The sequence below is a fragment of the Pseudophryne corroboree genome, chromosome 1 (assembly GCF_028390025.1).
Source record: "Pseudophryne corroboree isolate aPseCor3 chromosome 1, aPseCor3.hap2, whole genome shotgun sequence".
Taxonomy (NCBI): Eukaryota; Metazoa; Chordata; class Amphibia; order Anura; family Myobatrachidae; genus Pseudophryne; species Pseudophryne corroboree.
In genome coordinates, this window is record NC_086444.1 from 385,756,846 (window position 1) to 385,779,618 (window position 22,773).

At 47.5% G+C, this 22,773-nt stretch overlaps 1 protein-coding gene across 1 annotated transcript in view; it reads left to right on the forward strand.

Moving 5' to 3' along the window:
* Positions 1-22,773, forward strand: part of PITPNB (phosphatidylinositol transfer protein beta) — a 149,535-nt gene that overhangs the window by 107,360 nt on the left and 19,402 nt on the right. Inside the window, exon 8 of the mRNA XM_063913177.1 lies at positions 10,297-10,374. Within this exon, the coding sequence (XP_063769247.1) occupies positions 10,297-10,374 (78 nt within the window). The remainder of the gene's footprint in view (positions 1-10,296; positions 10,375-22,773) is intronic.

Below are 22,773 nucleotides of genomic sequence, written 5' to 3' on the forward strand. Positions count from 1 at the left end.
GCTGTAATTGGGAACTGCGCATTGTTTTTTCTATGCTGAATTGTCATAAACTGTAGGATTTGTTTTTATTTTTCTGATAGGAGTGCAGCCAACTAAGTGTACAGTTGATAGCTATGCTACCCTGATATTTGTGTAAAGATGGTTGTTGTACATTTCTTTGTAAATAAAGAAAATACATTTGTGTCGTCTTAACCACTACCTGGCAGCAAGGGGATTTATTTTTATTTTTTTTCATTTTAGATATGTCTGAATATATAAAAGATGTTTCCATATGTTGTGGCGGCACTTTGTTGGGGGCTTTGGGTACTACTATAGCGCAGTGGTTCCCATAATTTCTTGGATTGCGGCCATTTAGCGTCTCTGCATTTTTAACTGCACCAATGTGCCAGTAGCTTTTTATTGAGAAATCCTGCAAATATTATTGCATTAAGTAAATTGTGATTATATGTTTTCCTTTAGGTTCAGTTATGTGGTAGACAGGGTTATAATTCTGTTTGTCCACATATTCTATGCTTGGCAGCTACCAGCACTGGTTTTAGCCTATCACATTGACAATAAATAGTTTGACTTGGTCCTGGACCACCAACTCGTAGTACCCCTGTAAGTGCCCTGCGGCAGCCCAGGGTACCGTAACATCCAGTTTGGGAACCACTGCTATAGAGTAATAAACCATGTATTTTCTATGTTAAGGGGACAATGAATCTTAAACCCTATTTTTTTGTGAACCGTTTTGGCCCATGATCAATTTAAGGCAACTGAAGATGGGATCCGGTTTGAAGATCGACACTGTCTAGGTCGACAATGTTTAGGTCGACCACTATAGGTCGACAGGGTTGGAAGGTCGACGGTATCTAGGTCGACGTGCTAAGTCGACAGGTCAAAAGGTCGACATGAGTTTTTCACTTTAAAAAAAAAAACTTTACGATCCACGTGGACTACGATTGGAACTGTAATCTGTGCCGAGCGAAGGGACACGGTGCACTAATTGGGCTTCCCGGTCACTGTACGGAAAAAACGACACCAAAAACCACAAAAAACCTCATGTCAACCTAGAAACCCTGTCGACCTATAGTGGTCGACCTAAACATTGTCGACCTAGACACTGTCGATCTAATGAGCCACGCCCCTGAAGATATAGGACCTTATTCAGGTTGGATCGCAGTTGGCGATCCAACCACAAAAATGACAGTGATTATTGCGGGCCCGTCCTGCACATGCGCTCACATTTACTGCAGGTGACATTTAGCATGCTGGGCGGCCTTGCCCTGCGATGGGTGGTCCCTAGCATGCAAGACTAAGGATTGCAAATTCTACTAAAAAGCAGAATTTGCAACCCTAACTGAATAGGGTCCATAGTACAAAATGTATTCACATTTTGCTAATATCAGAGGCGTAACTAGGGTTTTCGGAGCCCAGGGCAAGATGGCGCCGGTTCGCTAGCCAATCAGAGCTTGCGGACCGGCAGCCAATCAGGAGCCGGTCCGCAAGCTCTGATTGGCTAACGCCGACTGAGACCGTACACACGCAGCACTGCTGGCAGCGGCGGTGAGGGGAGGGAGAGACGCTGAGCTCTCCTTCCCTCACATTTCGGCGTGACGAGGGCGAGTGGGGCATGATGCCCTGGCCACCGGCGGCGCCCCCCTCTCCTGGGCCTGCCAAGGTGCCCAGGGCATGTGCCCCACTCGCCCTACCCTAGTTACGCCTCTGGCTAATATGTATAAAGACCTTAAATATATGATGTTTTACAACCTCTGATCACATTGTATGCTGCTTATTTAAATCTATCCTTTCAAGGTTTAGCGTATTTTTTTTCCACTTTAGATATTCCCTCCTAATTTACATTATGTACAGTATTAAATAACTAGAAACATAGCTCTGTTTTCAAACCCAGTACCGCTTAAATGGTCAAAATAAAAAGTAATTGATTTATTCCCCTCCCCCTTCCCAGTCCTTTAGCTGTGCATTTTTTTTAATTTTTTTTTTGCTTTTAACGTGCACCTTCCTGGTGGGACACCCCCAAAGACTCTTCGTTTGCATCACCTGCTGACTGGGGTGCATAATAGGCTATCAAAGCTTGCTGTTAGAGGGCAGTTTTCCACACTTTAGCTTCATACTGGCATAGCATGTGCCTCTATGGGTTGGGTATGAAATCCCGGCATCTACAATTCCAATGGTCAGGATGCCAATACAATATGTCTGAACATCAGGAATCACCCTCCAATGCAATGATATTTACCAGAAAAGTACACCTCCCCCACACATTCAGAGACGTTAAAATTGTACATATTATACTGCAGACTTTTTTTTTTTTCTTTTTCTTATTAGAGTAGTGTTTTTCGTTTTTTCTTTAGTGATGCATTTTCATGCATGGTATGTGATGTGGAATAACATACCTCAAAATGTATTCATCCGGTCAACCTAAATGCAAAACCATCAGGAAGACTGTTTTGCAAGCAAAGTAAAAAAAAAATTTCCGTATTTTTTATAAATACATATAATATACTGTAAAAACCTTAAACACAAAAAATAAAACCATTTATGATAAATGCACAATAGAAAGAGACACAGGGCGGTATCCTACCAGCAGCGGTACTTTACTGCTGCTAATAGGATCGCTGGGGGCGATCCTATTAGCCGCTATGCTGGCATCCTTTTCACCTGATGTCTGCACTTAATGGGGATTATGCTTCAGGTGTCTCGGGCACCTGAGGCATAATCTGCGATAAGGGGCCGTCAGCAGCTACAATAACACATGGGACTGGGAATTTATCCCTGATCCCATGTGTTTTCGAGCGATCATGTGTCCAATTTCAGCTGTTCAAACGGTAATGGGTGTTACATATCAATATATGATTCGCGGGTGTGCCTGTATTGCGACGCCCATTTCATGCATTTCGTCCCGGCCTGCACTGACTGCTGTGCCTGTCCATCCCAGCGTGTGCTGACTCATCCTGTTCATCCTAGTCTGTGCAGTCTGGTTTTGCCAAACACCAGGGAGGTAGTGATGCGACCTTGGGTGGGATTTTTTTGCCCACGGAGTGGCTGCGGATGTGTTGGTTGCCTCTGGGTACCCTCTTATTTGTGTGGCTGTGGGGGTTGGTTTACCCGGGGGTGGGGGGAAACTGCTCAGTTGTGTGGCTGGAGGGGGGGGGGCTTCAATGTTTGTTTGTTTTTGTGGATGGTGATGGAGTGGCTCCTGCACTTTAAACCTGGCTCCTAGATTTTAGAGAAATTTATCAAGCCCTGTTACAAAGAGTGGATCTGCTTAGGCACAAGCTCTGTATGGAGCTGTGTACAACAAATCTGGCTAAAAATGTTCGTTCTGTACTTGGATACCTGTGCTTACAGCATACACCTCCTGCTGCCAGTAAAATCTATCTTCCGTACTTGTTCTCAAATTTAGTAGTAGAAATGTGGGTCAAATAAAAAATGATTAATGCCCTTAATATAGCACTTATGAATTAGGCATATACTAAAATTATATCTCTACTAATGCATGCACAGGTTGAGTCTCATATCCACAATGCTTGAGACCAAAGTATTTTTTATTTCTGCAGCGGGGTACACTGGTATTCCACAGGGAATAACATCGGGATGTAGTTAGATCTTGATCCGAAGCACCAACAGGCTAAAGCTTTGACTGTTCCCAGGATGCACTGCACCGCCTCCTCTATAGCCCCGCCTCCAGGCACTGCAGCTCAGTTTGTAAGTTGGTGCCTGCAGTGCGGGCAGCTAACAGGTGCGGCTGCGCCAGGCAGCCCTGAAAAGAGATTTTTTAGAAGACTTCAAGGGCCGCAGCACTTTATATGTCATTCTGACATACTGTGCTGCGGCTCCATTACTTCCCCCAGCAGCGCTGCATACTCCCGCGGCCTGGTTCCCGGGTACTTGCAGTGGAGGCGCATCGGGCTTCAGGCACACACCGATGACGCTCTCCTGGATCGCGTGGCTGCACATCCGGGAGGAGGTAAGAGGGTCCCCCAGGTGGGGCCCGCCGAATCGCAATCCGATCACGGTCCCAGGAGACGGACTGCGCCACTGGCATGGACACTGTATTGCACAGGGACCCCACTATATCCACCAGGGCAAGGGAGCACAGGTCGGATTTACTAAAATCCGTTTATTATAGGCTCCACAGTACCCGGTGGTGAAGTCCAGCATAAAGGATAAGGTGCTGACCTGTAGCCCCTCCCTCAGCTCCGGGCGCCATCTACTGCTGGTGTTCCCGCCATGGAGCTGCATTTCTCTCTTTCTCACTCCCTGACTGAGATTTTGGCGCCATCTTCACTACTAGCTGGGCTGATCTCCGGGACTGCAGGGCACTGTCTCATCAGCGCTGTGCTTTTACAGACACTTAAGTATTCTACATGTCATTTTAGACAGGGTTAGTTAAGAACAAGTGTATTGCTATCTGAATATTTAGTACAAGTATTCAGTGATATGCACCCAGTATCTACTGTGCATTGTTATATCTATACTCATACATAGTAATATGTAAATTACTAGTCCAGTGCAGCTTTATTGTTTATAAGTAATAACTTCTGCATTGTACATGTGACTGTGAGTGCCTGGTGCTGTGTGGATTCCATTCTTGTGTATCACACTACTCGCTATCACTATTTTCTGTACCCTGGGAGTCTAGGTGCATAAGTGTCTATATAGATATAGAACTACACAGGATATACTGTTTTGTATTTTTCTCTGTGTGTTTCAGTCACCTCATACCGCTCAAATCCTCTGTTTGTGCTCGGTATTTACTGTCACATAATACAGTCGGTTATTTGCTGGTATTATATTTGTCTGGCTATATTGTACGGTCACGCTCTAAGGCTACGTTCCTTATAATGTCTGCTACACAGGGCGGGAATTCCGCGGACGCTCCTGCATCACTCAGTGCTTGCACCATGGATTTACCTGAGGGGGAAGTTTTAGCTACTGGTTCAGGCACTAGGTGTCATACATCTCCCAGCCAGCCCGCAGTACCTGTGGCTACTCTGGAACCACCTTGGGAAGCATTTTCAAATATGCTATCTACACTGGTATCGTGTCTCAAGCCCCCTGTGGTCCCTCCTGTGCCATTACAGCCACATATTGTCCCTGTGGTGAACCCGCCATGGGCGGATTCACTGTCTACTCAGGTGCAAAAATTATATCAATCTTTGATTGCTCAACCTACCCCTCGAAAGGGGCCAAGGAGTCCTCCCAGCGGGCCATTTCTTCCTCCCAATCCACTAATATTTTGGATAATTCTTCTGATGAAGATGGGGAATATACTGATCCATCAGACACTGATACAGTTGCTTCTGATGAGAATTCTATAACACAGGTTGATGTTCCTGACCTAGTGGAGGCTATTAAGCTGATTCTCCAAATGGGGGAATGACGCTGAACCCACTTCTATGTCCTAGAAACCTGATAAATTCAATCGTCAGAAGGTTGCTAAGGTAGTCTTACCACACTCTGACCATTTAATTGACATACGTCAGGAATCCTGGGTGTCTCCAGGAAAGCAAAGGGTCAAGCATATCCACGACAGGCTCGTGTTTCCAAAACCACTAAGCCTAAATTTGAACAATCCTGGGACGCCCGTCAGCCTGCTTCCAAACAAGACAAGCCTGCTGCATGACTGGGCGGGCCTCCCCCTGGGGGATTCCAGGGTGGGAGGCCGACTTCTGCAGTTCACCCAGGTCTGGTTAAAGACCACTTCAGACGCCTGAGTGCGGGAAGTTGTCTCTCAAGGGTACGCAATCTCTTTCAAGAGATGTCCCCCTTGCAAGTTCTGTTCAACGGTAATCCCCTCGGTTCCGTTGAAAGTGCAAGCTCTACACCTGGTTGTCCAATCCCTCCTGGAAACAGGAGTGGTAGTGCCGGTACCTCTGTCCCAGAGAGGCAGGGGGAAACTATTCGACTTTTTGTTTCTAGTTTCAAACCCAAATGGGTCTTTCTGGCCTATCCTCAACCTCAAATGATTGAACAAGTTTTTGAGAGTGTCCAAATTCCGTATGGAAACCCTGCGCTCTATTGTGCTGGCCATTGAACCCAAGGACTATATGGTATCCCTGGACATATAGGATGCCTACCTGCACATACCTATTGCCATTTCGCATCAGCAATATCTGCGGTTTGCTATTGGCAACCTTAATTTTCAATTCCAGGCGCTGCCATTTGGACTGGCCACGGCACCTCGGATTTTCACCAAGGTTATGGCCGTGATGACTGCTTTCCTCCGTCGTCGGGGAATCAGGATCCTGCCGTATCTGGATGACTTGCCGATTCTGGCGAACTCCCAAGATGTCCTCCTCAGTCACCTGGAGATGTCTGTCCAATTCCTACAAGCCCACAGGTGGCTCATCAATTGTAAGAAGTCCTTGCTGGTCCCTGCTTGGAGCATGGTGCACCTGGGGGTGCTGTTGGACACACACAGCCAAAGACTGTTTCTGTCTCCAGAGAAGGTCATGAAACTTCAGGACAAGATCAGATTCTTCCTCTCTCGCCAGAGAGTGTTGATACACTTGGCGATGCAAGTACTAGTCCTCATGGTGTCTGCTTTCGACGTACGCTCAATTTCATTACTGCCCTTTGCAGAGGTTAATCCTTTCCAAGTGGGACGGGCTGCCTCATCGGATCAGGTCTCAAATGATTTCCTTGACTCCGGAGGTCCGTCTGTCACTGACCTGGTGGCTAAAGGACCAACAGTTGAGCAGGCGCTGTCCCTTCTGGATCTCCAACTGGGGTCCTCCTGACAACTGACGCCAGTCTGCGGGGTTGGGCCGCAGGGTTGGAGCAACACTCTCTCCAGGGTCAGTGGACCTGGGAGGAATCTCTCCTCTCGATAAACATTCTGGAATTGCGGGCAGTGTTCAATGAGTTCACACCGGCCCTGCCTTTGGTACAGTACAGGCCTGTTCAAGTACAATCAGACAACGCCACCACGGTGGCGTGCATAAATCATCAAGGCAGCACTCGAAGCCGCATGGCAATAAAGGAAATGTGTCAAAAATTCTCCGTTGGGTGGAATGCCATCTACCAGCCTTGTCGGCAGTGTTCATTCCGGGAGTCCTCAACTGGGAAGCGGACTTCCTCAGTCATCAGGACATGTACGCCGTAGAGTGGAGTCTTCATCCAGAAGACTTTCGTCTCCTAGTGGACAAGTGGGGCCTACCAGATGTGGACCTGATGGCATCTCGACACAATCACAAGGTCCCGGTTTTCGGATCAAGGACAAGGGATCCTCAAGCAGCGTTCATGGACGCACTGGCAATTCCATGGAATTTGCGTCTGCCATACGTGTTCCCTCCAGTGTCACTCCTGCCCAGGGTAATACGGAAGTTCAAGCAAGGAGGAGGAATACTACTTGTAGTCACTCCAGCGTGGACCAGACAGCATTGGTTCTCAGACCTGCAGGGTCTCTCGATAGAGCGTCCTCTTCTACTTCCTCAACGCCCAGACCTCCTCGTTCAGGGCACTTGTCTGCCCAGACCTGGCCAGACTGACTTTAACGGCATCACTCCTGAGAACAAAAGGGTTCTCTGAAGCGATCATTCAAACTTTGTTGAAAGTCCGTAAACCAGCTTCGGCTCGGATTTATTACAGGGTCTGGAATTCTTACTTGACCTGGTGTGCTGCTAAGAATTATGACTCATATACTTTCAAAACTTCCAGACTTTTGGCTTTTCTACAACATAGCCTAGACTTGGGCCTTCGTCTGGCCTCCCTCAAGGTCCATATATCTTCCTTATCGGTGTGGTTTCAGAGAAAAGTTGTGTCTCTTCCTGACGTTCACACTTTCACTCAGGGTGTTCTATGGATTCAGCCTCCCTATGTCCCTCCTGTGGCTCCGTGGGATCTACCTGTTGTTCTGAATGCCCTACAAGAGTCTCCATTTGCACCTCTTGAGTCTGTGGACCTTAAATGCCTTATGCTTAAGGTCGTGTTTCTGTTGGCTATTGCCTTTGCTAGGAGGGTGTCGGACTAAGGCGAGTTGTCCTGTTGTCCACCCTTTCTGATTTTTCACTGTGACCTGGCAGTTCTTTGAACTCGCCCATGTTATTTGCCTAAGGTGGTATCATCTTTTCACCTTAACCAGGAGATTGTGGTTCCGGCCTTCATCTCTTCTGGTTTGTCCTCCAAAGAAAGATCTTTGGATGTGGTACGGGCTCTCCGTATTTATGTGGAAAGGACTGCCTCTATCAGGAGGTCAGATTCCCTTTTTGTACTTTTTGGTTTTCACAAACGTGGCTGGCCTGCGAATAAGCAAACCTTGGCCAGATGGATTAGAATGGTCATTGCACAAGCCTATGTGCAGGCTGGGCTCCCAGCTCCTGCTGCTATCAAAGCCCATTCTGCTCGGTCTGTTGGACCTTCTTGGGAACCCACCGTGTCGCGTCCGCAGAACAATTGTGCAAGGCGGCTACGTGGTCCTCAGTGAAAACGTTCATCAGGTTCTATGCCTTTGATACTTCTGCCTCCCAGGATGCTTCTTTTGGATGCCGGGTTCTTGTGCCCGCTACAGTGCGTCCCCTTCCATGAGGAACTGCCTTGGAACATCCCCGATGCTATTCCCTGTGGAACCCAGTGTACTCCACTGCAGAAAAGGAGATTTATGGTAGACTTACCATTGTTAAATCTATTTCTACAAGGTACACTGGATTCCACAGGGTGCCCACCCTGACGCACTTAGCTACTTTGGGTTTGTATGGCATTAGCCGCTAGTCCCTTCTCCTGTCGTGAGAATGTGGTTCTATGTGATTAACATCTACCGTCTCTCTTACCTGCTACTGCATTGGACTGGTTAACAAAACTGAGCTCCAGTGCCTGGAGGCAGGGCTATAGAGGAGGCAGTGCAGCGCATCCTAGGAATAGTCAAAGCTTTAGCCTGTTGGTGCCTCAGATCAAGATCCATCTCTACACCCCGAGGTTATTCCCTGTGGAATCCAGTGTACCTCGCAGAAAAAGATTTAACAATGGTGAGTCTACCATAAATCTCCTTTTTCTGTGTTTGAGTATTTGCATACCATAATGAGAGATTTTGGGGATGGGACCCAAGTCTAAGCACAGAAAACATTTGTGTTTCATATACACCTATATAAAGGCTATATACATAGCCTTAAGGTCATTTTATATACTGTTTTTAATAATTCTGTGCATGAACCAAACTTTGTGTACACTGAGCCACCAGAAAGCAAAGGTTCTCAGTTGTACATAAATAAATAAATACATATTTCGTATTTTGGATATGCGAGACTCAACCTGTATATAGGGCAGACTAGAGGGGCCTAGTGGTTCTTAACTGTTGTCAAATTCTGTGCTTCTATGCATTTACTTACAAACACCTAACTAAATTCCTTTAAAAAATAATAATAATAAAAATCAATATTACAGGTACTGACAAACTTTTTCAGTCTAAAACTTTTAAAAGGTAATAAAAGAAATATGCAAACTTGTTTGCATGGAGGTAAGGTAGGGATAACAAGATGTAAAGATATTTTGCTATACATTGACAAAAAATAAAAATTAATCACAATGACTGTTGCCTGTAACAGAAGAGTCTGCAACAAAGTTTGTGAGCATGCTCCTAAATTTTTGTTTTAGTGATCACTGGTTTTATTTTGGACTACACCGATTGGCCCTTGGTAATCCATGTGACCTGGCTTGTGCATTTTGAGCACAGGGAAACCCAAATTACTTTTAGAATGGTTTATATACTGTACCTAGTGGTTAAGGCAAAATTAAAGCTTTATATTACTAGGTGGTATAATAGTGCATACACCATTCAGTTAACCAGATTTCTGCGTTAATAAACAAAACTTTAGAAAATTCTATATCTGCAATACTGCTTTCCCATCAGAGATCACTTGCAACAGTAGCAATGAACTATTAACATGGTTAAATACAGTGCTATTGCATGCAAAAACTTATCTATTGTATACTATTGTGTAGTAACATTTCAATATAAAACAAAGTTTCCATGCCTTTTACTGTATGCTGCAAGCGACTATAATGTAGAGTTCACAAAGCTGTGGGATTTAATTCTTAATTTAACACCTAATTTCTGTTACAGTTGTTGTGCTTGTGCTAAGCAAGTAGGAAAACCTTCAAGTACAGGATGTTGTCATAGTTAAAAATACCCTTAAATACCCTAAAATCTGTTTTAATTAGTGTTAATATGGTCCTTTTAGTTTTAGCAATAAAATACAGTAATGTTTTTATGTGGGTTTTTTTTTTCTTTTCATGTTTCTTACAGTGGAACTTGAGCTCACTATATGATACAACGCTATATTCTGTTTTGTTTGGTAGGATTACAAAGCCGATGAAGACCCAGCAATATTTCAGTCTATTAAGACAAAACGGGGGCCTCTTGGACCTAATTGGAAGGTAATTTATTAAGTCCAGTATCTACTTTTTACACGTGTAAGCGAAACTCTAAAATGATCATTAGCTATTTTTGTTGCCAGTTGATAAAGATTTTACGACATGATTAACAGTAATGGGTCTGCAACTGGGAGTTTTCACACTTTTCAGCTATACACACTTTCTCTAACGTCCTAAGTGATGCTGGGAACTCCGTAAGGACCATGAGGAATAGCGGCTCCGCAGGAGACTGGGCACAACTAAAGAAAGCTTTAGGACTACCTGGTGTGCACTGGCTCCTCCCTCTATGACCCTCCTCTAGACCTCAGTTAGAATTTTGTGCCCGGCCGAGCTGGATGCACACTAGGGGCTCTCCTGAGTTCTTAGAAAGAAAGTAATATTTAGGTTTTTTATTTTCAGTGAGATCTGCTGGCAACAGACTCACTGCTACGAGGGACCTAGGGGAGAGAAGCGAACCTACCTGCTTGCAGCTAGCTTGGGCTTCTAGGCTACTGGACACCATTAGCTCCAGAGGGATCGAACACAGGCCCAGCCTCGGTCGTCCGGTCCCGGAGCCGTGCCGCCGTCCCCCTAGCAGAGCCAGAAGCAAGAAGACGTTCCTGGAAATCGGCGGCAGAAGACTTCGGTCTACATTAAGGTAGCGCACAGCACTGCAGCTGTGCGCCATTGCTCCCCAGGCACACCACATACTCCGGTCACTGATGGGTGCAGGGCGCTGGGGGGGGGGGGGGCGCCCTGGGCTGCAATATAAGTACCTTACTTGGCAAATTAACACATAATATAGCCTTTAAGACTATATATGTGTAAAATCCCCTGCCATAACTGTATAAAAAAAGCGGGAGAAGCCTGCCGGAAAAGGGGCGGGGCTATCTCCCTCAGCACACTGGCGCCATTTTCCCTCACAGCTCCGCTGGAAGGATCGCTCCCCAGGCTCTCCCCTGCAGTTCCAGACTACATAGGGTAAAAAAGAGAGGGGGGGTGGCACTAAATTTAGGCGCAATCTGTGATATATAAGCAGCTATAAGGGGTAAAATCACTGTGTAGTGTGTATCCCTGTTTTATGTAGCGCTCTGGTGTGTGCTGGCATACTCTCTCTCTGTCTCCCCAAAGGGCTTTGTGGGGTCCTGTCCTCAGAGCATTCCCTGTGTGTGTGCGGTGCGTCTGTACGGCTGTGTCGACATGTTTGATGAGGAGGCTTATGTGGAGGCGGAGCAGGTGCCGATAAATGTGATGTCACCCCCTGCGGGGTCGACACCTGAGTGGATGGATATGTGGAAGGAATTACGCGACAGTGTCAACTCCTTACATAAAAGGTTTGACGACATATCAGATGTGGGACAGCCGGCTTCTCAGCCCATGCCTGCCCAGACGTCTCAAAAGCCATCAGGGGCTCTAAAACGCCCGATACCTCAGATGGCAGACACAGATGTCGACACAGATACTGACTCCAGTGTCGACGATGATGAGACTAGTGTACATTCCAACAGAGCCACACGTTACATGATTACGGCAATGAAAAATGTGTTGCACATTTCTGATATTACCCCAGGTACCACAAAAAAGGGTATTATGTTTGGGGAGAAAAAACTACCAGTGGTTTTTCCCCCTTCTGATGAATTAAATGAAGTGTGTGAAGAAGCGTGGGCTTCCCCCGATAAGAAACTAGTAATTTCTAAAAAGTTACTAATGGCGTACCCTTTCCCGCCAGAGGATAGGTCACGTTGGGAGACATCCCCTAGGGTAGATAAAGCGCTCACACGCCTGTCAAAGAAGGTGGCACTACAGTCTCCGGACACGGCCGCCCTAAAGGAGCCTGCTGATAGGAAGCAGGAGGCTATCTTGAAGTCTGTTTATACACACTCAGGTATTATACTGAGACCAGCTATTGCTTCAGCATGGATGTGCAGTGCTGCAGCTGCGTGGTCAGATTCCCTGTCAGAAAATATTGATACCTTAGACAGGGACACTATATTGCTAACCAGATTCTAAAAGGCACATGGAAGTTTTGCCTTACAAGGGTGAGGAGTTGTTTGGGGATGGTCTCTCGGACCTCGTTTCCACAGCGACAGCTGGGAAGTCAGCATTTTTACCTTATGTTCCCTCACAGCCAAAGAAAGCACCGTATTATCACATACAGCCAGTTCCCAGGAACAAAAGCCCTCCCCCGCTTCCTTTAAGTCCACCGCATGACGCTGGGGCTCCACAGGCGGAGCCAGGTACAGTGGGGGCCCGTCTCAAGAACTTCAGCGACCAGTGGGCTCGCTCACGGGTGGATCCCTGGATTCTACAAGTAGTATCTCAGGGGTACAAGCTGGAATTCGAGACGTCTCCCCCTCGCCGTTTCCTCAAATCTGCCTTGCCAACAGCTCCCCCGGACAGGGAGGCAGTGCTGGAGGCAATTCACAAGCTGTATTCGCAGCAGGTGATAGTCAAGGTACCCCTCCTTCAACAAGGAAGGGGTTACTATTCCACAATGTTTGTGGTACCGAAACCGTACGGTTCGGTGAGACCCATTTTAAATTTGAAATCCTTGAACACCTATATAAAAAGGTTCAAGTTCAAGATGGAATCGCTCAGGGCGGTTATTTCAAGCCTGGAGGAACGGGATTGCATGGTATCACTGGACATCAAGGATGCTTACCTGCATGTCCCCATTTACCTTCCTCACCAAGAGTACCTCAGATTTGTGGTACAGGACTGTCATTACCAATTCCAGACGTTGCCGTTTGGTCTGTCCACGGCACCGAGGGTATTTACCAAGGTAATGGCCGAAATGATGATACTCCTTCGAAAAAAGGGAGTTTTAATTATCCCATACTTGGACGATCTCCTTATAAAGGCGAGGTCCAGGGAGCAGTTGTTGGTCGGGGTAGCACTATCTCGGGAGGTGCTACAACAGCACGGTTGGATTCTGAATATTCCAAAGTCACAGCTGGTTCCTACGACACGTCTACTGTTTCTGGGGATGGTTCTGGACACAGACCAGAAAAGGGTGTTTCTCCCGGAGGAGAAAGCCAAGGAGTTGTCGTCTCTAGTCAGAGATCTCCTGAAACCAAAACAGGTCTCGGTGCATCACTGCACGCGAGTCCTGGGGAAAATGGTAGCTTCCTACGAAGCAATTCCATTCGGCAGGTTCCATGCAAGAATCTTTCAGTGGGATCTGTTGGACAAGTGGTCCGGATCCCATCTTCAGATGCATCGGCTGATAACCCTGTCTCCAAGGACCAGGGTGTCTCTGCTGTGGTGGCTGCAGAGTGCTCATCTTCTAGAGGGCCGCAGATTCGGCATACAGGACTGGGTCCTGGTGACCACGGATGCCAGCCTTCGAGGCTGTGGGGCAGTCACACAGGGAAGAAACTTCCAAGGGCTATGGTCAAGCCAGGAAATTTCCCTACACATAAATATTCTGGAACTAAGGGCCATCTACAATGCCCTAAGTCAGGCAAGACCCCTGCTTTAAAACCAGCCGGTACTGATCCAGTCAGACAACATCACGGTGGTCGCCCATGTAAACCGACAGGGCGGCACGAGAAGCAGGACGGCGATGGCAGAAGCCACAAGGATTCTCCGATGGGCGGAAAATCACGTGTTAGCACTGTCAGCAGTGTTTATTCCGGGAGTGGACAACTGGGAAGCAGACTTCCTCAGCAGGCACGACCTCCACCCGGGAGAGTGGGGACTTCATCCAGAAGTCTTTCAGCTGACTGTAAATCGCTGGGAACGGCCACAGGTGGACATGATGGCGTCCCGCCTCAACAAAAAGCTAGAAAGATATTGCGCCAGGTCGAGAGACCCTCAGGCAATAGCTGTGGACAATCTAGTGACACCGTGGGTGTACCAGTCGGTTTATGTGTTCCCTCCTCTTCCTCTCATACCCAAGGTACTGAGGATAATAAGACGAAGAGGAGTAAGAACTATACTCATTGTTCCGGATTGGCCAAGAAGAGCTTGGTACCCAGAACTTCAAGAAATGATCTCAGAGGACCCATGGCCTCTGCCGCTCAGACAGGACCTGCTGCAGCAGGGGCCCTGTCTGTTCCAAGACTTACCGCGGCTGCGTTTGACGGCATGGCGGTTGAACGCCGGATCCTGAAGGAAAAGGGCATTCCGGAGGAAGTCATCCCTACGCTGATTAAAGCTAGGAAAGAAGTGACCGCAAACCATTATCACCGCATATGGCGAAAATATGTTGCGTGGTGTGAGGCCAGGAAGGCCCCAACGAAGGAATTTCAGCTGGGCCGTTTTCTGCACTTCCTACAGTCAGGGGTGACTATGGGCCTAAAATTGGGTTCCATTAAGGTCCAGATTTCGGCTCTATCGATTTTCTTCCAGAAAGAACTGGCTTCACTACCTGAAGTTCAGACATTTGTTAAGGGAGTGCTGCATATTCAGCCCCCTTTTGTGCCCCCAGTGGCACCTTGGGATCTCAACGTGGTGTTGAATTTCCTAAAGTCACATTGGTTTGAACCACTTAAAACCGTGGATTTAAAATATCTCACGTGGAAAGTGGTCATGCTGTTGGCCTTGGCTTCGGCCAGGCGTGTGTCAGAATTGGCGGCTTTATCATATAAAAGCCCTTATCTGATTTTCCATATGGATAGGGTGGAATTGAGGACTCGTCCCCAATTTCTCCCAAAGGTAGTTTCAGCTTTTCATTTGAACCAGCCTATTGTGGTGCCTGCGGCTACTCGTGACTTGGAGGATTCCAAGTTGCTGGACGTACTCCGGGCCCTAAAAATCTATGTTTCCAGTACAGCTGGAGTCAGAAAGACTGACTCGCTATTTATCCTGCATGCACCCAACAAGTTGGGTGCGCCTGCTTCAAAGCAGACTATTGCTCGCTGGATCTGTAGCACGATTCAACTTGCACATTCTGCGGCTGGACTGCCGCATCCTAAATCTGTAAAAGCCCATTCCACGAGGAAGGTGGGCTCTTCTTGGGCGGCTGCACGAGGGGTCTCGGCTTGACAACTTTGCCGAGCAGCTACTTGGTCGGGGTCAAACACATTTGCTAAATTCTACAAGTTTGATACCCTGGCTGAGGAGGACCTAGAGTTCGCTCATTCGGTGCTGCAGAGTCATCCGCACTCTCCCGCCCGTTTGGGAGCTTTGGTATAATCCCCATGGTCCTTACGGAGTTCCCAGCATCCACTTAGGACGTTAGAGAAAATAAGATTTTACTCACCGGTAAATCTATTTCTCGTAGTCCGTAGTGGATGCTGGGCGCCCGTCCCAAGTGCGGATTGTCTGCAATACTTGTATATAGTTATTGGTTAACTAAAGGGTTATTGTTGAGCCATCTGTTGAGAGGCTCAGTTATATTTCACACTGTTAACTGGGTATAGTATCACGAGTTATACGGTGTGATTGGTGTGGCTGGTATGAGTCTTACCCGGGATTCCAAATCCTTTCCTTATTGTGTCAGCTCTTCCGGGCACAGTATCCTAACTGAGGTCTGGAGGAGGGTCATAGAGGGAGGAGCCAGTGCACACCAGGTAGTCCTAAAGCTTTCTTTAGTTGTGCCCAGTCTCCTGCGGAGCCGCTATTCCACATGGTCCTTACGGAGTTCCCAGCATCCACTACGGACTACGAGAAATAGATTTACCGGTGAGTAAAATCTTATTTTCTCACCCTAGTGAATACTGGGGAAGTGTACTTCAGTACCATGGGGTATAGATAGGGTCCACTGGAGCCTGGCACTTTAAAAACCTTTAGTGTGTGTATGTGCGTGCTGGCTCCTCCCCTCTATGCCCCGCCTACCAGACTCGGTTTAGAAAAATGTGCCCAAGGAGCCGGGTGCATTTCTCTGGAGGAAAAACGGAAAAACAGCGCTAAAACCAATTTGAACTGATTGACTGATATGTCTCAAAGTGATCTAAAATAGGATTTTGATACCTACCGATAAATCCTTTTCTCCTAGTCCGTAGAGGATGCTGGGGACGACATCAAGACCATGGGGTATAGACCGGATCCGCAGGAGACATGGGCACTCTAAAGACTTTTCATTGGGTGTGAACTGGCTCCTCCCTCTATGCCCCTCCTCCAGACCTCCGTTGTAGGAACTGTGCCCAAGGAGACTGACATTTCGAGGAAAGGAATTACTTAACTAATGGTGAGATATCTATCAACTCACACCCTCAACCATGCCGCACACATGGCATTCAACATAACACACGCCAACAGGCATGAACCAATTGCAGCAACATGCTGAAAACTAAGATAACATAACTTGTGTAAATCTAATAACTAAACTGCAGGTAAAGTACGCACTGGGACGAGCGCCCAGCATCCTCTACGGACTAGGAGAAAAGAATTTACCGGTAGGTATCAAAATCCTATTTTCTCATACGTCCTAGAGGATGCTGGGGACAACAACAAGACCATGGGGTCTATACCAAAGCTCCAGTACGGGCGGGAGAGTGCGGATGACCCTGCAGCACCGATTGACCGAACTTGAGGTCTTCATCGGCCAAGGTGTCAAACTTGTAGAATTTAGCAAATGTGTTTGACCCTGACCAAGTAGCTGCTCGGCGAAGTTGCAATGCCGAGACCCCCCGGGCAGCCGCCCAGGATGAGCCCACCTTCCTAGTGGAATGGGCCTTCACCGACGTCGGTAATGGCAATCCAGCCGTAGTATGAGCGTGCTGAATCGTACTTCTGATCCAACGTGCAATAGTCTGCTTGGAAGCAGGACACCCAATCTTGTTGGGAGCATACAGGACAAAGAAAGACTCTGTTTTCCGTATTCGAGCTGTTCTAGCGACATAAATCTTCAAAGCCCTAACCACATCTAGAGACTTTGACTCAGTGAACGTGTCAGTAACTACTGGCACCACAATAGGTTGGTTTATGTGGAAAGATGAAACCACCTTTGGTAGAAAATGTTGACGAGTCCTCAACTCTGCCCTATCTTCATAGAAGATCAGGTAAGGGCTCTTGTGAGACAAGGCCCCCAATTCAGACACCCGCCGCGCGGATGCCAATGCCAAAAGCATCACCACTTTCCAAGTGAGAAACTTCAACTCTATCTCTTGTAGAGGCTCAAACCAATCTGATTGAAGGAACTGCAACACCACGTTAAGGTCCCATGGTGCCACTGGAGGCACAAATGGAGGCTGGATGTGCAGAACCCCTTTCACGAAGGTCTGAACCTCTGGAAGAGAGGCCAATTGTTTTTGGAAGAACACTGACCAGGCCGAAATCTGGACCTTGATTGATCCCAATCGTAGGCCCACCTCCACACCAGCCTGCAGAAAATGGAGAAAACGTCCCAACTCAAACTCTTCCGTAGGAGCCTTCTTGGATCCACACCAAGACACATATTTTCTCCAAATACGGTGGTAATGTTTCGACGTTACGCCTTCCTGGCCTGAATAAGGGTGGGGATGAATCCTTGGGAATACCCTTTCGGGCTAGGATCCGGCGCTCAGCAGCCATGCCGTCATACGTAGCCGCGGTAAGTCTTGATACACGCACGGCCCTTGCTGCAGCATTTCCTCGCGAAGAGGAAGAGGCAGAGGATCTTCTATGAGCAACTCCTGAAGATCTGGGTACCAAGCCCTCCTTGGCCAGTCTGGGGCAATGAAGATTGCTCGAACTCTTGTTGTTCTTATGATCCTGAGCACTTTTGGGATCAGCGGAAGTGGAGGGAAGACATTTACCGACCGGAACACCCACTAGGCCACCAGCGCATCCACTGCTATTGCTTGAGGGTCTCTCGGCCTGGAACAATATTTCTGAAGCTTCTTGTTGAGATGAGATGCCATCATGTCTACTTGTCACCTCTGTGAAGACTTCTTGGTGTAGGCCCCACTCTCCTGGATGGAGATCGTGTCTGCTGAGGAAGTCTGCTTCCCAGTTGTCTCCTCCCGGAATGAAAATTGCCAACAGAGCCTTTACATGTCTTTCTCCCAGAGGAGGATCTTCATCACCTGCTCTGCTTTTCGTTCCACCCTGCCTGTTTATGTATGCGACTGCTGTTACATTGTCCGACTGGATCTGCATGGGATGATCTTGAAGAAGATGTAAAGCTCGTTGAAGGCCGTTGTAAATGGCTCTCAATTCCAGCACGTTTATGTGAAGGCAGGCTTCCTGACTTGACCATTTTCCCTGGAAGCTTTCTCCCTGAGTGACAGCTCCCAGCCTTGGAGACTTGCATCCGTGGTTACCAGGAGCCAGTTCTGAATCCCGAACTTGCGTCCCTCTAGTAGGTGAGAACTGTGTAGCCACCACAGGAGCGAAATCCTGGCTTTTGACGACAGGATTATCTACCGGTGCCTGTGTAGATGGGATCCCGACCACTTGTCCAACAGGTCCCACTGGAATACCCTGGCATGGAACATGCCAAACTGTATGGCCTCGTAGGCCGCCACCATCTTCCCCAACAACCGAATGCACTGATGGATCGACACACTCGATGGTTTCAATATCTGTTTTACCATTTTCTGGATTTCCAGAGCCTTTTCCACCGGAATAAATACTCTCTGAACTTCTGTGTCCAGAATCATCCCGAGAAAAGACAATCTTGTCGTCTGTTCCAACTGTGACTTTGGATAATTTATGATCCAACCGTGTTGTTGGAGTATTGACAGGGAGAGTGTGATGTTTTGTAACAACTGCTCCCTGGATCTTGCCTTTATCAGGAGATCGTCTAGATAAGGAATTATATTGACTCCTTTTTGACGCAGGAGAACCATCATCTCTGCCATCACCTTGGTCAATACCCTCGGCGCCGTGGAGAGACCGAAAGGTAACATCTTGAATTGGTAATGGCAATCCTGAACCGCGAATCTCAGATAAGCCTGGTGAGGAGGATAAATGGGAACATGCAGGTAAGGATCTTTTATGTCTACCGACACCATGTAGTCCCCCTCCTCCAGACTGGAAGTCACTGCCCTCAGTGATTCCATTTTGAACTTGAATCTTTTCAAGTAGAGATTCAGATTTTTCAGGTTTAGGATCGGTCTGACCGAGCAGTCTGGCTCCCCTTGTTGTGACAAAAGTACCAGGACTATGACCTGATCCTGACATAATTTTTGGATTGCCGCTGTTACTGCTTCCCTTTCTGGAAGAGAAGCTGTCAAGGTCGATTTGAAAAATCGGCATGGGGAAACGTCTTGAAACTCCAGCTTGTATCCCTGGGACACTATTTGCAACACCCAGGGAGCCAGTCCAGACAGAATCCAACCTTGGCTGAACAGTTTGAGACGTGCCCCCACCCGAGCGGCCTCCCGCAAAGGAGCCCCAGCGTCATGCTGAAGATTTGGCAGAAGTAGGGGTAGACTTCTGCTCCTGGGCACCTGAAGCTGCTGTGGACTTCTTTCCCTTTCCCCTTCCCCTACCCGCAAAGAAGGGGGAACCTCTCGCTTTTTTGTATTTATTGGGCCGAAAGGACTGCAAGTGATATGTCTTTTTTGCCGGTGCAAGCGCAGAGGGCAAAAATGTTGACTTACCTGCGGTAGCCGCCGAGACTAACGCATCCAGTCCATCGCCAAATAAGGCCTCACCTTTATATGGGAGAGCCTCCATATTTCTTTTGGAATCTGCATCCGCGTTCCACTGGCGAATCCACAACGCCCGCCAAGCCGATACTGCCATGGTAGTGGCTTGTGAACTCAAGAGTCCAAGATCTTTCATCGCTTCTAGCATGTATGCGGCAGCGTCTTTGATATTCCCTAACTCAATTTCTGATGACACGCTTTCTGACCATTTTTCAATAGCGCAACTCACCCACGCACAAGCAATTGTGGGCCTGAGCAGCGTACCATTGGCAACATAAATGGATTTCAATGTAGTTTCCATCTTTCGGTCTGCCGGCTCTTTTAGTGAAGCCGTGCCAGGTGCAGGGAGAATTACCTTCTTTGTCAACCTGGACAGTGCACTGTCTAACACAGGGGGTGACTCCCATTTTTTCCTGTCCTCCACCGGGAAAGGATAAGCTATCTGAATTCTCTTGGGAATACGAAATTTATTTTCGGGATTCACCCACATCCCTTCAAAGAGTGTATTAAGCTCGTGGGAAGGAGGAAAAGTGACCTTAGATTTCTTTTCTTTATAGAAATAAGCCTTCTCCTGAGGTACAGGAGTGGCTTCTGTGACTTCCAGAACTTCCCTTATAGCCACAATCATATATTGTATGTTTTTTGCCAATTTATGATCTATTTCCCTGGAGTCACTATCGTCGACACAAGAATCCGTGACCGTGTCGGTATCAGTATTCACAATATTTGCAAATGGTCTCTTATGTGACCCAGAGGGGTCGCCTGCGGATGGAAGAACAGAGCCCTGAAAAATCACATCCACCACAGATTTTCTCCAGCACTCAGCATGAGACTCAGACTTATCTAATCTCCTATTGATATGATGCATACTATCATGTATTTCTTTCACCCATGCAGGCTCTTGGTGTGCTGGCAGCGTCACCACATTACACTTCTGTGTCCCTAAAATGGTTTCCTCCGGGGAGGAACTCCCTGCCTCTGACATGTCTTACACACGTGTACAACACACACACAGACACACTGGGACTTATAGGGGATAAACCCACAGTAAAATCTGTCAGAGGGACACAGTTTAGGAGCAGCCAGTTCACAACCCCAGCGCCAGTATCTAATGCCTGTGAACACAGAATGCCCACTGACATGCAGCGCTTTTTACAAAGTAAAACACACTTGTACAGGACCAAATTCGCTTGTGCCCCCCCCCCACCATCCGTTTTGCACCCTAATACTTGTAGTCAGAAGTGAAGGAGGACCAGCGATGTCTCTGCAGCCTGAGGAGAGAGAACATGGCACTGAGCAGTGTGCTGGCTGCCTGAGGAAGAAGCTCCGCCCTTTTTACCTCAGAAACTTTTCATAATATGTATACTGGCGGGGGTAGGGCTGTGCCTGGGCATCTTATGCCCCCTTTTTGCCAGTTTATAGAGGTGTTTTTGCTGCCCGGGGCAACCCCCCCCCCTGCACCCTGCAGTGCCTGTGTGTGTGGGCAGCAATGGCGCGCTGCGCTCCCGCCAGCCGCGCTGTACCTCAGCCGTCACTTTTCTTGATAGAAGATCTGTTTTCTACTCACCTGTCTTCTGACTTCTGGCTCTGTGAGGGGGGTGACGGCGTGCTGTGGGAGTGAGCATCTAGGCACGGCTAGCGTTCAGTACCCTTCAGGAGCTAATGGTGTCCTGTCAGCCAGAAGCAGAGCCATGAAACTCTTCAGGAAGTTGGTTCCTACTTCTGCCCCCTCAGTCCCACGAAGCAGGGAGTCTGTTGCCAGCAGTTCTCCCTGAAAATAACAAACCTAACATAAGTCTTTTCAGAGAAACTCAGTAGAGCTCCTCAGAGTGCATCCAGTCGACCTGGGCACATTTCTAAAACTGAGGTCTGGAGGAGGGGCATAGAGGGACGAGCCAGTTCACACCCAATGAAAAGTCTTTAGCGTGCCCATGTCTCCTGCGGATCCTGTCTATACCCCATGGTCTTGATGTCGTCCCCAGCATCCTCTAGGACATATGAGAAAACAATTTTAATATATGAACTTCAGTTATAACAACAAAGTTGTCTCAAATAAGATCAATAATGACATATGTCTAATGGTGGTATACCAATACAGTGGGATAAAAACATCAATAAATGCAAAGCAAAAATTGCAATACTTGCTTACACCCCTTTTAAATGGTCATAATGTGTGGGCTCACAGTTATAGTCCTGTGTGTAGTAAAAGTCCATAGAATAGCATTACTTGGCTGGGATCATAAGTGATTGTCCAAAGGTGGATATAGTTACCGGTCCCGAGGTAATTATGCAGGGAAAAGTCCACTTAGCGTCAATCCTGTTAGATGGCAAAAAGGAGGCACATTTGTTGGGGTCCCTTAACCTTCGATGCTTGGGCCGTGCACAATGAGTAATCCACCGTGGTAATCCCGTAACCAAATGAGAGTCCTTTAGATAAAGCTGTCAGGATCTGCATTCCCCCCTGGTCAGTGGGCTATTGAAAGGACTCTCCTTTTGGTTACCGGATTACCACGGTGGATTTTAATGCTGTTTTTCTGTTTTTCCTTATGTTTGTTTGAGGAGTGTGACTATCTCCTACACAGCTGCTGTGAGAATCAGCCCTGGTAGCGCCCGTTTAGGTTTCTCTTGATTGATTTGCCTTTTTCACCGCATTTCTCTGGAGCTCCAGAGTTTCCTTGATTTTTTTTTTTAGTTATCTATTTTCAGGTAGTACTGGTTGGCAACCAGTCTACCTGCTTCATGGAACTTAGAGGGGGGACCGAACCAACCTCCTGAGGGTTAATGGTTCGTAATCCCAGCTGACAGGACACTGAGCTCCTGAGGTGCTGTTTCACACACCATACGGTGTGTGCCTACGCCAGCAACTAGCCACCACCCCCTAACAGATGCCGAAGATCGTCAG